Source organism: Microplitis demolitor, chromosome 8, assembly GCF_026212275.2.
Source record: "Microplitis demolitor isolate Queensland-Clemson2020A chromosome 8, iyMicDemo2.1a, whole genome shotgun sequence".
NCBI lineage: Eukaryota > Metazoa > Arthropoda > Insecta > Hymenoptera > Braconidae > Microplitis > Microplitis demolitor.
Window position 1 is genome coordinate 18,030,793 of NC_068552.1, and position 15,288 is coordinate 18,046,080.

General features: G+C 35.1%; 4 protein-coding genes across 4 annotated transcripts; 2 read left to right on the forward strand and 2 right to left on the reverse strand.

Annotated features, from left to right (window-relative positions):
* Positions 1 to 695: 695 nt before the first annotated feature.
* LOC103578671 (ribosome-releasing factor 2, mitochondrial) lies at positions 696 to 3,790 on the reverse strand. The gene is made up of 4 exons (XM_008559821.3): positions 3,098 to 3,790; positions 1,253 to 3,021; positions 1,030 to 1,176; positions 696 to 949 (listed from the first exon to the last, which is right to left on the reverse strand). Exons 1-4 carry the CDS (start codon positions 3,240 to 3,242, stop codon positions 788 to 790), a joined length of 2,223 nt encoding a protein of 740 aa, XP_008558043.1. The 5' UTR covers positions 3,243 to 3,790; the 3' UTR covers positions 696 to 787.
* Positions 3,791 to 4,937: 1,147 nt separating this feature from the next.
* Positions 4,938 to 8,768, forward strand: LOC103578672 (neurochondrin homolog). The gene has a single exon (XM_008559822.3). The coding sequence runs from the start codon at positions 6,083 to 6,085 to the stop codon at positions 8,306 to 8,308; it is 2,226 nt and encodes a 741-aa protein (XP_008558044.2). The 5' UTR covers positions 4,938 to 6,082; the 3' UTR covers positions 8,309 to 8,768.
* A 798-nt stretch (positions 8,769 to 9,566) lies between these two features.
* Positions 9,567 to 10,240, forward strand: LOC103578673 (N-acylneuraminate-9-phosphatase). The gene is made up of 2 exons (XM_008559823.2): positions 9,567 to 9,975; positions 10,053 to 10,240. Exons 1-2 carry the CDS (start codon positions 9,567 to 9,569, stop codon positions 10,238 to 10,240), a joined length of 597 nt encoding a protein of 198 aa, XP_008558045.2.
* LOC103578699 (uncharacterized) lies at positions 10,241 to 15,207 on the reverse strand. Its single transcript, XM_008559857.2, has 8 exons — positions 15,132 to 15,207; positions 14,818 to 15,041; positions 13,884 to 14,209; positions 13,439 to 13,769; positions 12,699 to 13,096; positions 12,195 to 12,557; positions 11,796 to 12,124; positions 10,241 to 11,702 (listed from the first exon to the last, which is right to left on the reverse strand). Exons 1-8 carry the CDS (start codon positions 15,169 to 15,171, stop codon positions 11,392 to 11,394), a joined length of 2,322 nt encoding a protein of 773 aa, XP_008558079.2. The 5' UTR covers positions 15,172 to 15,207; the 3' UTR covers positions 10,241 to 11,391.
* Positions 15,208 to 15,288: the final 81 nt, after the last annotated feature.

Here is a 15,288-nt window from a genome sequence, read left to right on the forward strand (position 1 = left end):
TAATTGATGAGTCTTTTTTATATTAATTAATAATTAATAATAATTAATTGTGTTAAATAATAAAGACATTTTAGCTCAAGCTATCGAGTAAGCCATCGATCGAATTATTCTTTAATAAAATAAATACATAAAAATACTTATGTCTATTGATAAAATAATTTAATTCGAGGCAATTCATTCCCGAGTGTCTGCTCAATTTGATAAAAAAAAATTTGAATCTTACTGAAAATATTTACAGAATTGCGAACAATTTTATGATGGAAAAATACTCGAGTTATTTTTTAAAAATTTTTCTGACATTTGCCAGTGAACTTTGTCTACTTTGAAAACAAATCAAATGAAATTAACGAGTTTTTTTTACTAGCCTTAGATTTAAAGTAAATAATTTTAAATCCCTCCATGTATCTAAAGAAAAAAATATAGACATATATTTTATAGCGAAAAAATTTTGCATGAACTTCAGCAATATTAATATATACATATATTTATATTATACTTGATGTGATAATTTGTCAAACTCAATTTACAAAGAAAAAAAAATATTAAACTATCATAACATGCTCTCGTATTTTATTATATTGTGTAATAATATTTAAGTATAATACACGATGCAATATATATTTTTAGTCAAAATAAAAGTCATACATTGTATAAGAAATGATATAGTTATTTTTAATAATTATTTATTACAACTTATCACCTACTTTGATTTTTTTTTTTACTATACATAGAAAAATTTATCAATAATCATTTACATCAAATAAATAAATATAAAAATAATATATTTTTAAAATCCAGTTATTTGTTTCATAGCTTCTTGCTCTTCTACTGCGCTCATAATCTGGTAGCTGTCGAATTCAGATGAAAAATTTCCATTACCAGACGTCAATATTCTCAAAGTTGTCGAGTATCCCATTAATTCACTCAACGGTACCAGAGCTCTAAGTACCTAGAAAATAAATTTATAAATTAATCATCTCTCCTATTAATCAATTAATTAAATAATGTGCACTAGTTATAATTAATTACTTTATATTGCCCGCGAACTGTAACTTCTTGTATCTGCGCTCTGCGTTTGCTGAGATCGCTCATGACTCTAGATGAATATTCTTCAGGCATAACGACTTCTAGTTTCATTATCGGCTCCAATAAAATAATTCCCGCTTGTTCGAGCATCTATAAATAAATTCAAATCAGTATTAATGATCTGATCAGCAATCATCAGTCAGTAAGTGTAGAAAAAATGAATTACCTTGCGTATGCACTGAGAGATAGCGGATGCGATCATGGTGTCAGAAGTGCCTCTGCCGACTTCTAGCCAGTGTAATTTTACCCCGACATCAATAACAGGACACCCTAGCTTGGGTCCATGGTTTAGTGCCAGGACGACACCTCGTCTGACGGCGGACATCACCTTGGGATGAATGTCCGCGATATTGGAAGCGTTTTCCTTTGTTTTATCAAACAACAAAAGATCTTTGCCTTCATAGTTGGGTATCAATGACATGGTGACGTTGACGTTGTGATTAGTCGTGCCTATTTTATGCTGAGAAACGAATGTATCCTTGATTTCTTTTACTACCGTTTCTTTGTAAGCTATCTGCAGCGGACCTAGATCAACATCTATCTTGTACTCAGTCTTTATTCTCTCTTTTATTATATCAATATGAAGCTCGCCCATTCCACCGAGAACAGTTTGCCCAGTTTCTTCATTGAGAGTGACCCGGAGACTTGGATCTTCGCGTTCCAGTTCCTGGAGCGCATTGTCGAGAGGAACCTGCGCGGACAACGACGGCGGTTCTATTGAACAAAAAAATACCGGATCTGGGATTTTAGCAGCAGCGAAAAATTTTTCCTTCTCTGCGTCATCGATATTCTTGATCTTTTCCAAAACACTTTTAGCGCGACTGACCATCGTTGGGCCGCTGGTTAGTAAATCCCCAGTGACTGTGAATTTACACCCGGCCAACCCGCCGATATTTCCTTCCGTCACCTCATTTATTTCTTCATAGTCATCAGCATAAGCTGCGTAAAGTCTTCCGCCCTGTTCCTGCTTCTCTCTGGTAACGTTGTAAAATTTCTGGTTCTTCTTCAAGCTCCCCGAGTAAACCCGGAAAAATGTTATCGGTCCGCGTTGCTTGTCATGAATTATTTTGAATGCTCGTGCTGATAAATTCTTCTCAAAGCAACTGTACAGTTTAGCTTTCATATGAAGATCCGGTGAGGGCAAGTAAAAAATTACAGCATCCATCAGAGGCTGGACTCCAATATTCTTGTAAGAACTTCCCAGCAAAACTGGAATACCTTTGCCTTTAATTGTACACTTACGCAGTGAATTCAAAATTACCTGAGTCGGTATGTCATCCAGTGACTCCTGCTCAATAATATAATTAGCCAGTTCATCATCAATCGTTGACAATTTATCAACCAACAACCGACGTTTTTCCCTAGCGCGCTCTAGCAGAAAACCATCTTCTGTCTCCGTCAATTTTTCTCGCAAAATTTTATTCCCCTGAGTGTTCTTATCAAAAATAATTTTATCCAACGTCAACAAATCAAGAATCCCAACAAAGCCGCTGTCATTTTTAATCGGGAGTTGTACCGGCAGTGAAGTTACTTCAAATTTTGACTCCATTGACTCCAAACACATGTGGAAATTAGCGTCAGCTCGGTCCATTTTATTAACATAAACAATTCGCGGGATGCTGTATCTGTCAGCCTGCTTCCAGACAGTCCGAGTCTGTGCTTCTACACCAGCAGACCCATCAAGAATCACCACCGCGCCGTCTAAAACTCCCAGTGTTTGTTCAACGCCCATCGTAAAGTCAATATGTCCAGGTGTGTCAATTAAATTAAAGCGATGGTCTTTCCAATTAAACGTCACTGCAGCAGACACTATCGTTATTCCTCGTTGACGTTCCTGCTCCATGTAGTCTGTCACCGTGTTGCCATGATGGACTTCTCCCATGTTTTTAATACTTCCTGAGTAATACAGCATCCTTTCCGTAGTCGTTGTTTTTCCTGTTACACAATAAATTAATTAAGTAACTTAATAAATAAATTATAAATAATTCTATTTATGTAATAAAATATTTACCTGCGTCTATATGAGCCATGATGCCGATATTTCTTATCTTCGATACCCGACATTGTTCTTCACTTTTCGAAACGCTCTCTTTTGAATAATATCGAGCGCGAAATTTACACCAGGTTAATTTATTACCGAGGTTACGTATCAACATTTTGAATAATCATTTATCATCACGTTTAAAGTCTTATACTTATTACAATGGCGGTGTGACCTCTGCGTCACGTGTTTGCCGCAAAAAATTTAAATATTTTAAAACCCCGCTTTTTTTCTTCGTCTTTTAAAATTAAAATATCCGCGCATTTCTTAATAACTAAATAATTAAATAAATAAAACTAAATTTAAATAATTAAATATCTTCTTATAATTACAATTAATTACTTAAATTAACAATTAACTTTTTTTAATTTAGTGACAACACTTTTTAAACGTTTGTGCGAATAAAAAATGCAAAAGACGTACAAAATGCACACGACGTAAAACATGATGATTTATTTGAAATTTAAACTGACGTTTAATTTTTAAAAAGTAATACGAGTTGATAAATTTATTTTTTTATCAAATAATTATATTTATTATTAATAAAACACTTATTTATTTATTTAAGTACTCGGTTATTTGTAAGTACATGCACCGCAACTGCTAGTTAGACTTTAAATGGTGACAGGATGGTTTGAAGCATGAGTAAAAACTATCAGATCTCACGTGTACGTGCTAAAAGTCACGTACACACTAAAATTATTATTATTATTTATTATTATTATTATTATTTGTTGGTATGGTCATAAAACCTAAAGTGGCTTTCATTTGACCTGAGTCTAGGACAAATAGGAATCTGTAAAGAAGAGGGGGAACAGAGCAAAAGTCTCAGCAGGAGAGGAGGGAGAGACACGGGATTGGTGAGAAATAAAGTAACGGGTTCTGACGTAGAAGCTAAACGGAGCGACATCATCTTGTAAGTTGAAAACGTTGAATTACATGGAGACGAAGCTTAATTTGATGTATTGATTGTCGTCAATGAAACGGTGACTTTAAAAACCTGATGACGTCAAATGATCCGAGGGTGGTGTTTTTGTGTCGAGCGACTGGGACTGGACGGACGGTGATCGTCATCAATAGTCCCCCACCTGATTGGTGGATACACTTTTATTGGACTTGGAGATTTAACGAACCAACAACAAGGTACTAAATTCATCATCACCACATCGACATACAAAGAAAAAAATACCAAGTCCAAGAGCGATTGCCAGCTATCTCTCCACTTGATAGTCGTCTCATGCACACCGTGGAGATTGTCATTGATCTATTCAGAGCAACTATTTCAGCAGCAGCAACAGCAGTCTGGTTATTGAACGTCACTTGAGTGTGAAGAATAATACCAACAGGTGCCAACAAAACCAACTACTTTTTAAAAAATCTTAGTCATTGACAAGCAGGATGACAATGGCAGCTTATGGAGTCAGAAATTCAGCCATCACTACTATTTTATTCGACCTGGATAACACGCTGATCGAGACAAGAAAGGGAGACAGTTTAGCTTGTAAAAAGGTACTGAGTGTATGAATAATTTATAAATAATTTATTTCCTTAATTTATTTTATTGTTTTATTTTTTTTAAATTATTTTATTTTATTATTTTTTTGTTTTGTACTTTTTTTAATTTATAAGTAGATGACTGTTTTTAAATTTGTAATAATCTAGCAAATATAGTGTGCGTGGAAACCAATAAACCAATCGCAATACATAAAACCTTGAAGAGAAGTAGACGAAAGGGCGCGAGAGGTCATGTCATGTCGTCAGCAACTTCACGATCATGTGCGCACAATGCAGGCAGTAACCTCGTGTTTACTACTTTGGTAATTTATTAAAAAATGCGATTTAAATAAAAAAAAATACTCGTATACGTTTTATATACTATTAATTAATACATGATTGATTGATTGATTTACTGATTTTTTTTACTTATTTGAATATTTAACGCGGGTTTTAAATATTTAAAAAAAAATATTTATCACAGTGAGTGCGCGACGCGTTTTGGTTTTGTTCGTTTTAAAAAGATTGAGTTTTAGTTTGAGTTTATCGACGTGCCACGAATTCGCTGAATCAACTGAACTCCGAAGAAAGTTTTGAGCTAAGAGTCAAGAACCCGCGAGTGAGAACCGAGGATTTTATAGTGAGGAACTAAAATAGAACAAGAGAACATTCTGTGTGTAACCTGATACGGTTTCCTGATATAGCTGTTTCTTGATAAACCAACCACGTCGACGGTTAACGACGAGAACTATTTTCGACGGAGAATATCCGACGGATACTCCTAAGTCTTCATTGTAGATAAGGAACTACGGATAGTTGGTTGCTGAAGAAAACGATAAACAGAACTAAGAATAAGAATCAGAATAAAAATAAAAGCTGGAGACTGTGGGGTAAAAGTATCTTTACTTGGTGTATTTATCATTTATATTTTAGTAACTTATACTATACTAGTTCTGCTGATGTTTTATACAACTCGGGTGAGTGCGACAAGTTATTTTTAACACACGAACACTTAGACACCACGTATTGGAATTATTTTTGGTGAGAATAAACCGTCAGTTAAGAGGATTACCAGCAAACGTTTCAGTCGTCGTCGACAACGTATTGCTTGTTGGTTATGTGTATATTTATTTAATTGATTGCTGATAAATATTTGTTTGTGTATATTGAAGATTGAAGATAAAGAATAGGAAGATTAGAGTGAGAATTAATTGTTTTTTTATTGGGTGATAAAAAGATAATTTGAGAGTATCAAAGGACAAGGCTAGAACGTAAGTTGGGAGTGATGCCAATTGGCTTTGAATCCATTTTAATTTAATTCGAAAGTGGTTAAATTATAAAACTTTATTTTGTTTCATTGAGCGTTGGCATTTACTTGAGTTTAAACTCGTCAACGTCTGTTAATTAAGTGGCGGATTTTTTAAAATTTCTGTATTTGGGTTTTTACTTTAAATTGTCAAGATGAGTATCCCGGAAGGAGTGACCAAGTGCGTTGGAATTCTCAAGATGGTGACGAGCGATTCTGAAAAATTTGCGGCACTTTTTATGGTGACCAAGCTGGTGGACAGCAAAGACTGCAGCTCAGAGGCCAAGAAAATGATCTTCGAAGCTATTGGGTCAAAGTTTTTACGGCGATTGTTGGTCAGCAATGATGTACCGGTTGATTGTCCGCCGCAAGTCTACAAATCAGTCGCGTTGTCAATTCTTACGGCCTTTTGTAGTGACTCGGAGCTGGCTCGCCACCCGGACATGGTCGCACATGTGCCAGCGCTGCTGGAAATCGTCTCTCAAGCTGATGAAGACGCTCCTGATGACACTCTGATTATTGTAAGTGAGGCGTACAGGTGTCTGCAGAGCATAGCGCAACATCCGGCTGGACAGAAGGCTCTGCTTGAGCAGAAAGCCATTTCCAAGATGTGTGAAATATATTCTGAGAAGAGTTTCCAGACAGACCAGGCGCTAAATATCCTGGTGACTTTGGTGAGTCAGTTGGGAGCAGAGGCTTGGGACCCCGTTGACCCGGCGCCTTTCCACGCGATCATGAATAAAATAGCACTGGACTTTGAGACAGATCATTCAGAGAGGAAATTTGAATTGTGTGGTATTTTACAAGCTCTGATAAATTCATGCCGTAAAGAACAAGTTGTAGACACGTGCAAAGAAGAATCGTGGCCTCAGAGTCTGTACAAAGGACTCTGTGATGTACTTGGTTCGAAGATTGGTAAAAATCAGCGAGATCCGGCGTTAAAATTGGCCTCAGCTGTACTCGAATTTTTTGGAGTTGAATGGGCACTTATGGATGAAGAAAAGCCCAAGGTGTTCTTTTTATTATTAATTCAATTGGCGTCTATTGAAGTGCGAATGCAACTTGAAGGCAAGCAATTGAAAGCCGTTATTCAAAATGCCGATTTAATAACAGCCTGTTTTGTTATTTTGGAAGTATCCTTGCAGTACATCACCACAGACCAATTGGACTTGGAGCAAAAAGAAAAACAGTCATTGTATACAGCACTAAAGGGAGCGTTTTCTGCGGTCATTGGTTTGCTTACTTCAGTTTCGAAAATGAAAGAGCTCACGGACATAAAAGATAAAATATTTGTCTGTGCAATGGTAAGAGTTTTAGCCGCCTGGTTGGTTCAAGATACGTCATCAATGCGTCCTCAAGTGTACGCCGTTCTTCCTTACATGCTCACCGTCGCCAAGGATACGTTTTACGCCTGCCGCAATCGTAAGATGTCGGAAAAAGTAAAAGCCAATAAGACTGATGAGTCTTCGTCGTCATCTGAACCCGTCGTTCATGATCCTCTCAGCGAAGTCGACATACTCCGAGTTCTGCTGCCGGCTCTGTGTCATCTGGCGGTTGAAGAAGACGCCCGTAAGATTCTGCTTAAACACAAGCAAGAAGAAATTCTCTTTGACTGTTTGTCTTATCACTGGACCATAGTGCAAAATAAAAAACCACCGGTACCCAGGTCAGAGCGCCTCAAAGCAATAAAAGAACCGCAGAAAGAACTGGAGCCCCGAGTCCTGGAGGAAATGAACGACTCGCGCGCTGCGATGGTCTCCATCTGCAATGTCCTCATGAACATTACAGTCCTTGAAGCTAAATTGGTCGAGCAGTCGCCCACTTTCGTGGCTCTGCTCAAGTTCATCTTCGACAATCTGCCGATACTCAAGCAGGCCAGCGAGAACCTGGTCCTTCATGGCCATCTTGCTGTTCTGGGTCTGCTGCTGCTCAAACAGCAGGCGAAGCTCGCCAAGAAAAATGACTACAGCATCACCGGGTACATCAGAGCCACAATAAGATTCCTCTGGGATGCTTACAACGTCGACGAGAGCAACAACCCCACGGAACTGGTCGTCGCAATATCTTACAAAGAACACTGGATGGAGATAATGGAGCTCTGGTTCCTGGGAATGCAGACGATGGCCAGTGTCTTGCAGCAGATTCCCTGGCTCGCGGAGTTCGCCATCGAGTCCGGGTGGGTCGAGGGCATCATCGACGTACTCAAGAAGGTCAAAATAGGCTCCCTGCCTCCCAATGTTAAATCTGCGTATGAAGATCTACTTTGTCATCTGGTGAAAGCTGATCCCAAGGTCGCCTCCGAGCTTAAGAAATACGACGCACTTACTGTTTGCAGAAATCACCGTATGATGGAGTTGGGAAAAAGTTTATTCGGCGATTAATTTTCTATCAATCATTTTTTTTTTTTTTCTCATTATTAACAAAAGTAATTAAAAGAATTTAAAAAAATGTTTTTGACACTGGCTTTTTAAATTAAAATATTAGAGCCTAGCATTTAAATTAATTATCTAATTATAAATTAAATAATTAATAATAATTATTGTTATTAATAAATAGTCATAATTATTTTGTTGATTTTTTTAAAAATATTGCAGGTCATACATTTAAAAATATGTACATTGGTCATAAATATTTTAATAAGACATCAGACCTAGAAATAGTTCCTGGCAACTGAGACGGTGCTAAAAATATTATTTATTTAAATATCAAAAGTGTAAACTCATATTTATTATAATTTATAAATATTTAGTTTATATTTTGTATTAATTAAAAAATTAATTATTTAATGCAAACAAAAATTAGCATCGTTTCCGGGCTGCGCTATTTTTATGTTTAAAAAAAAATCTACACAAGATTTAAAATTTTTATTATGCTAAAAATTAATTAAATAAAAAAATGTACATCAATAAATTGTTGTAAAAAAAAAAATAAATAAATAAAAAGAGAGTGAGCTATAATTGTAACAATATTTAAAAATTAAACGAATGTTTTTTTATAAAAAAGAAAATTGTGTATTATTAATCCGCAATAATAATCCTGCCTAAACAATCTGTGCTATAAACAATTAAAAATTGTTAATTAGACTTAGTTGGAAGAAATGAACAAAAGCAACTACCAATTAAGTCTGTTGTTGGCACAACTGATTTTGTTGTGATTACAGCAGTGCCCGTGGGTGCGTCTTCAATGTGTGTCCAAATATATCGGCACGAGTAATATGAAAATGAGTCAGTGCAATTATTATAGGTAATCATTAACATGAATTAAGCGATCTTAATTTTAGTTATTATTTTATTTTTCACTCTACCGACTGATGAGCCCAATTTTAGACTGCCAATTGCTACATTCAACAATTACACTCGTCCTTTCGTCTCATATTTTTATTAATATTAAATACGTACACATGTACATGTATATATTGATCTGCAATAAATTAAATTAAACAAGAGTATAATTAATTGAACGTAGCACTGTCTAAATTGTTCCCTCTTAACTAAACATGTGATGACGTATGATAAAAAACTAGACAATTAACTCTGATGAATTAAAATTTTTTGACTCGAGTAGCTTGCCGATGAGTTGACGACGCAGTACAACGTCCCGCATGAAGTCTCGTCGAAGATATGCAGCACCTACTTGAAGATGTTCAGAAATTGTCCCGACAACCAGGCGTATGACTTGGACACCTGGCGCACTTCCCTCTGGACGAAAGCACTCGGGGACAAGTACTCGTGCATCGCGGATAAAATATACGCAAGGTGGCTGTACTTGAGATACCGGTACCTCGCCCTGACCCCGGAGACCCAGTCGATGCTGCTGGAGCTCAGGAAGAAGTACCTCCTGGGGTTGATAACCAATGGGTGCTCGAACGCCCAGTGGGAGAAGATACGACGGCTGGATGTCGCCAGATATTTCGACGTTATTCTCGTCTCCGGAGACTTGCCATGGGAGAAACCTGAGTCGAGGATTTTTCTCGAGGCCTGTCGCATCCTGGGTGTGCTGCCGAGCAGCTGCATAATGGTCGGCGACAAATTGGAAACTGATATTCAAGGTATGGATTTACATATAATACACAATTTTAATTATTTTATATTTTATTTAAATAAATATTATTTGATTTTATTTCAGGCGGTGTCGGAAGCGGACTAGGTGGCACAGTTTGGCTGCCAATATCCGACAAAACACGATTGTCCGCTGATGATCCTAAGCCAGATTACACAATAAAACGCGTTACCGATTTAATGAGTATCTTAAATCGACGTCCAGGTGCACCGGAGCTTGAGGATTCATCATCAAATGCCTCTGATGGAAGCTGATGGGAAAAAAATACTAACGCGTATTATTGGTTGTACGTAAAATATTCACATCTATGTGAATATTTATAAATACACATATAAATGTATATTTTATATATATATACAATAACTATCGATGATTTATAATCAATCAATGATTATTGATTATTTATTACAAGGCAAAAAATTGTAGACGTCTCACATTTCTACAAAAAAAAAGAAAAAAAAAATTAATTGATCTCTATCACTTGATTGTATAATTCTGTAACTATAGATCTAGTACACAAAAACTATCAAGTAATTAACATACTAATACCTATAATTATAATCAATATATATATGAATCCATGTATAAATTATATACATATATATAGATATATAAATATATATTTGGATCATGTACAGTTTGGGTGCGTATACTGGTTATACACACGCATGTTGATACACTATATTTTTTCACAATATATTTTATTGTTTATTGATCCCGACATTGATTTTTAAAGGACTCAATAAACAGACTAAGTAATTAAAAATAATTATAGTTATTAAAATAATTAATAATAGTGATTAATATTAAAAACAAATAGTACTGATTGATGGTGATAGAAGCTTATATCCAGAGCACTGCGTAATGTAACGAAATATTTTATCAATAAAATAAATAGTCGTAAAAATTAATCTTCATTATTTCTGTCAATTAATTTTAAAAACTGCAGACTATTTATTTTCTACTTAATAATACATTTTTTTTACAGACTGCTCGCATGAGTTGCATAGCAACATGTCGCGTAATTTCTTTTGGGGTAAATTGGGACACACTGCTGCGCAGTTCGCGGGATGGAAATCGGGTCTGGCGATAATTTTTTCCTGAGTGTGTGTTCGCTTTGGCTGATGCTCTGAGTCGGAGGAATGCAACTGAAATAATAATTTTTTATATTTTTGCTGATTTTAATTACGAGTGATTAATTTCAAATTTAAATTACTTGTCTTTTTCTAGAGGCTTTTGGTGACTCAGGTCTCGGCGCTTCCTTGTGCAACAAAAATTCGTGCGAGTCATCGTGGAAAAATTGAGAGTCTAGATTTATCTGCACGTGATAAGTTTATAAAAAAATGATTATGAATAATAAATAAGTTTTTGTGTTTATGGTAGATAGTAAATATTAAGTTGGGGGTTATCTGTAATTTACATCAACTTCTTTTTCGTCATCTTTGACCTCGGACTTTACGGAAGAATCATCGTCGGAATAAAACTCGGCGATAGACTCGTCAGTATCGTCTTTATTGCTCAAATTACTTAAGTCGCTATGTGACATTCGCAATTGTAATTCATGGCTTGTAGATTCGTCAGCGGTAACGGAACTTTTCATTTCTTCAGCTTGACTTTTTTTTATGTCAAGAGAAAGTCGGGGTGTGACGTCTCGGTCCTCTGTATCTCTAACAGCAGGAAACGAAAGTCGAGTTACTTGTGACGCACTTGAGTCTTCTAAAAAACATAAAATATCCATTAACTTATTTTATCAATCATTTAATTCAAGTAATTCATTAGATTTCTATTTTATTTTTTAAAAAAACAAACCTGTCCCACTTTCCTCGGATTTTTTTTTATCAACCGATTCCCCGGCAAATAATTCTAATTTTTCTGACACTTGATTTAATTCTATTGATTTGGATTCTCGTAGCTCTGATTCTCTAGACATTTCATCATCAATTTCTTTATTTGAAACTTTTATTTTATCTTCGGATTTTTTTTTATCACATTCTATTTTATTTTTACTATCCTTCAATTTTTTTTTCGGACAATAACATTTATTACGATTTAATTTATTTTCATTTACTATTTTTTCCGCCTGTTTTTTTTTAGCCGAGTAGCCGGATAAAATTTCGCAAGGTGACTTGGCTCTGAGTCTAAACGTAAATAAATAAATAAATAAAATTGTTTTTTTTTTTTTTTTTTTTATAAAATAAAAATCTTTACCTTGAGTTACAAATACATTCTATAGTTTTTTTCTGAATGCAATCATTCTGTACTGTATAAAAAGTATTTTTCACAGAAGAACATTGAGGAGGATGAGTCATAGAAGGATGGGCCTTCAAAGCGTAGTCTGGACAAGTTAACAATTGAATTTTGCTTCTATTGAAATCTTTCTTTGATGTTCCAGTATAAGTAATATCATACTGCCGTTGGAGCTGCTGATGCTGATACTGATGATACTGTTGCTGATGATAATGATGCGAATGACCGACTTGGCTACGAGATCCTTCGGGTCTGGTCGCTGAAGCAATAGGAGATATCCCCGTGTCCTTTCTCCCTGCGTGCACCTGGCCGAGCGTTCTTTCTCTGAATACAATATAATCTGGGCGATTTTTCTCAAAGGATTTTCTCGAGGAAATTGCGGATTCACCCGAGCGACCGATGAAGGAAGGAACCAACCAACCGAACCAACGAAAACTTTAAATAAAATAAATCTAAAGACAATACTTTACCATCTGTAATGTATGCAAATCTTTACTCCTCTTCAGCAGCCGCTTGCAGGCTCTGTGCGCTTGATCGGGATCAATATTCATCTCCATGAGTGTTGCAAGGACGTCTCTCTCGGTGATTAATAACTCGGGATTTGCGTCGACGAGCACGACAGTATTCCTGCCGCTGTGAGGTGATTTGCTGTAAGTTTCTTTCAGTTCTTCTGGATTCATCAATTTGTCCGTCACTTTGTTTTCGTCAAGAATTTTCGGAGGAGTTGGAGGTTTCAATGGTGATGCTGATGAATATTTTTTAGATTTTATAAATTTTTCAATTGTCTCTTCTTCGTCTTCGTCTTCTTGATCAATTATATTTAATGACAATTTTAATTGGTACAATTCATACATCATTTTATTCTGCACCAATTGTTGATAATAATTATCAGGTTTTAATTAAATGAAAAGAAAAGTTTATTTAATTAAATACGTCTTGAAAGTGTGGGAAAAATGGGCTCTTGAGAAAAAAATTTCAATACAATCTAATCATTGAAAAAATAAAATTTTTAATGCGGGGTAAAATGGAACTCTTTAAAAAAATTTCAAATTTTTGAATTTAGTTTTTCTGTAAAAAATTTTTGCTGGTTCATATTGTCCATGTTACCCCTCAATAATTAAAATAAAAAATGTATCGGGTTCGTTTTACTCCAGATGCCCATTTTTCCAGCGTTGTACATATATATTCATATATTTATATATTACCTTATCAAGTATACTAGAATTTCTTTTAATATGTTTCTGAAATACTTTTCTCAGCTCTTCATCTTTGTAATAACCATTCTGAACAATCTCTTGAGTAATATCGTACAAAAATTTCGAGTACTTCGTTTCATCGGATGTGCTAACGAACATACAATCAGGATTCTCTCTGGTTTTACGAGTACTCATTAATGAACTCTCGTTACTGCGGCTCGAAGCCGAGTCCTTGGAGGCTGCGGAATCATGCCGAGAGTGAGAACCCTCCGAGGGTGATTCAAAACTCGATCCATACGCTGAACCGACTCGATCATTTTCACCTTTACTTTTAGCTGACCTGCTGACCCAGTTTGCGCCAATTAAATCAGACACTTCAGTCAGCTCATTAAATTAATAAGCAGCCGGATAGGAAAATATGAAAAATAATAATAATAATAATAATAATAAATACCTCGGAGATGAACGTACACTTGAATTACCGCTGTATTCATTACATTTTCCACCATAGCAAACTTCTATTTCTTCTTCATCGTCATTATTTTCTTCGTCTAATTCCCCGTCATGCTTATCGCGAGCTTTTAAATTCTTTTTAGCAAACGAGCCAGGACTTGCCGAATGAAATGACAAACCGGATGTGTATCTCGACCTTGATCTCGAGCACACGCGGCCTCGTTCGCTTTCAATCGGTCGCCTGCTTGAATTCAAACGCGTTTTCGGGAAATCAATAACTTGGGATCTGTTGTAATCGGTTACATTGAGGCCCATCCTCAACACATCCTACGTAATTTTAATATAATTATTAATTTTTAATTATTAAACAGTACATTCTGAAAGTACTGTTAAAAATTTTAAGATTTTCTGGAGATCTGCAGACATCCAATAAATTCAATGTAACCTGTGATTTATCATGGGACTCAATTTTAAATGCATGGAAATTCAAATTTTACTGATTCTGAAGCTTGTAAAAAATTTCATTGAATTTTTTATTATCATGATCTACTTATATGTCAAACTTCATTACACTGGAAAAAATTTCAGAGTGAAAGCGAATTAAATCTGGAGTGAATTCGGAGCAGGTGACTGTTTATTTATTTAAATCCCTCGGAGTAAAGTTTATTTAAATATTAAAACTCCGAATCGGAGTGAAATAAAATTCAAATCACTCCGTTGAAAAGACAAACTCTATTTACTCCGTATGCTGAGTGATTTTTTTAAAAAAACTCCGAAACTGAGTGACAGAGTGGATTCGGTTTTAAATAAAATCTGTAATCACTCCAAATTCACTCCTGATTTTGTGCAGTATAAGTTCTGAATGATTATGAAACCGACAGTACTTCCTTAAATTTTTAACAGTATATATAAATATATATAAAAAAATATTAAACCAGTGGATGATGTTCAGTATCATAAGCAACCCGATCAATAAATTCTTGTGACGGAGTTTTATCTGTTCTTACTCTACCAGCGGACATACTTCTTTTTTTTGATAAATAATTTTTATTTTTACTGTCAACTCTACTTTTAGCTAAAAGTACACGACGTAAATGTGCAGACATGTGATTGTATGCCGACAATTGTTCAAAGTAACCTTCTCCGTTTTGATTGTAAACTAAACAAGTAAATAATTAATTTAATAAATTAATAATAATAATAATAATAATAATAATAATAATAATAATAAATTAATTAATTTACGTACCAGAACTTTTGAGATCGGAGAAACGGCAACATGCCGTCATTTTAAATCTTGTTTCTCAATATATTTTAAAAAATTTCTATTATTTAATTATTTAAATTTTTACCGCCAGAACTTTTGATAGAGACAAGTGAAGCTGGATGACAGCCAAAATAATGTA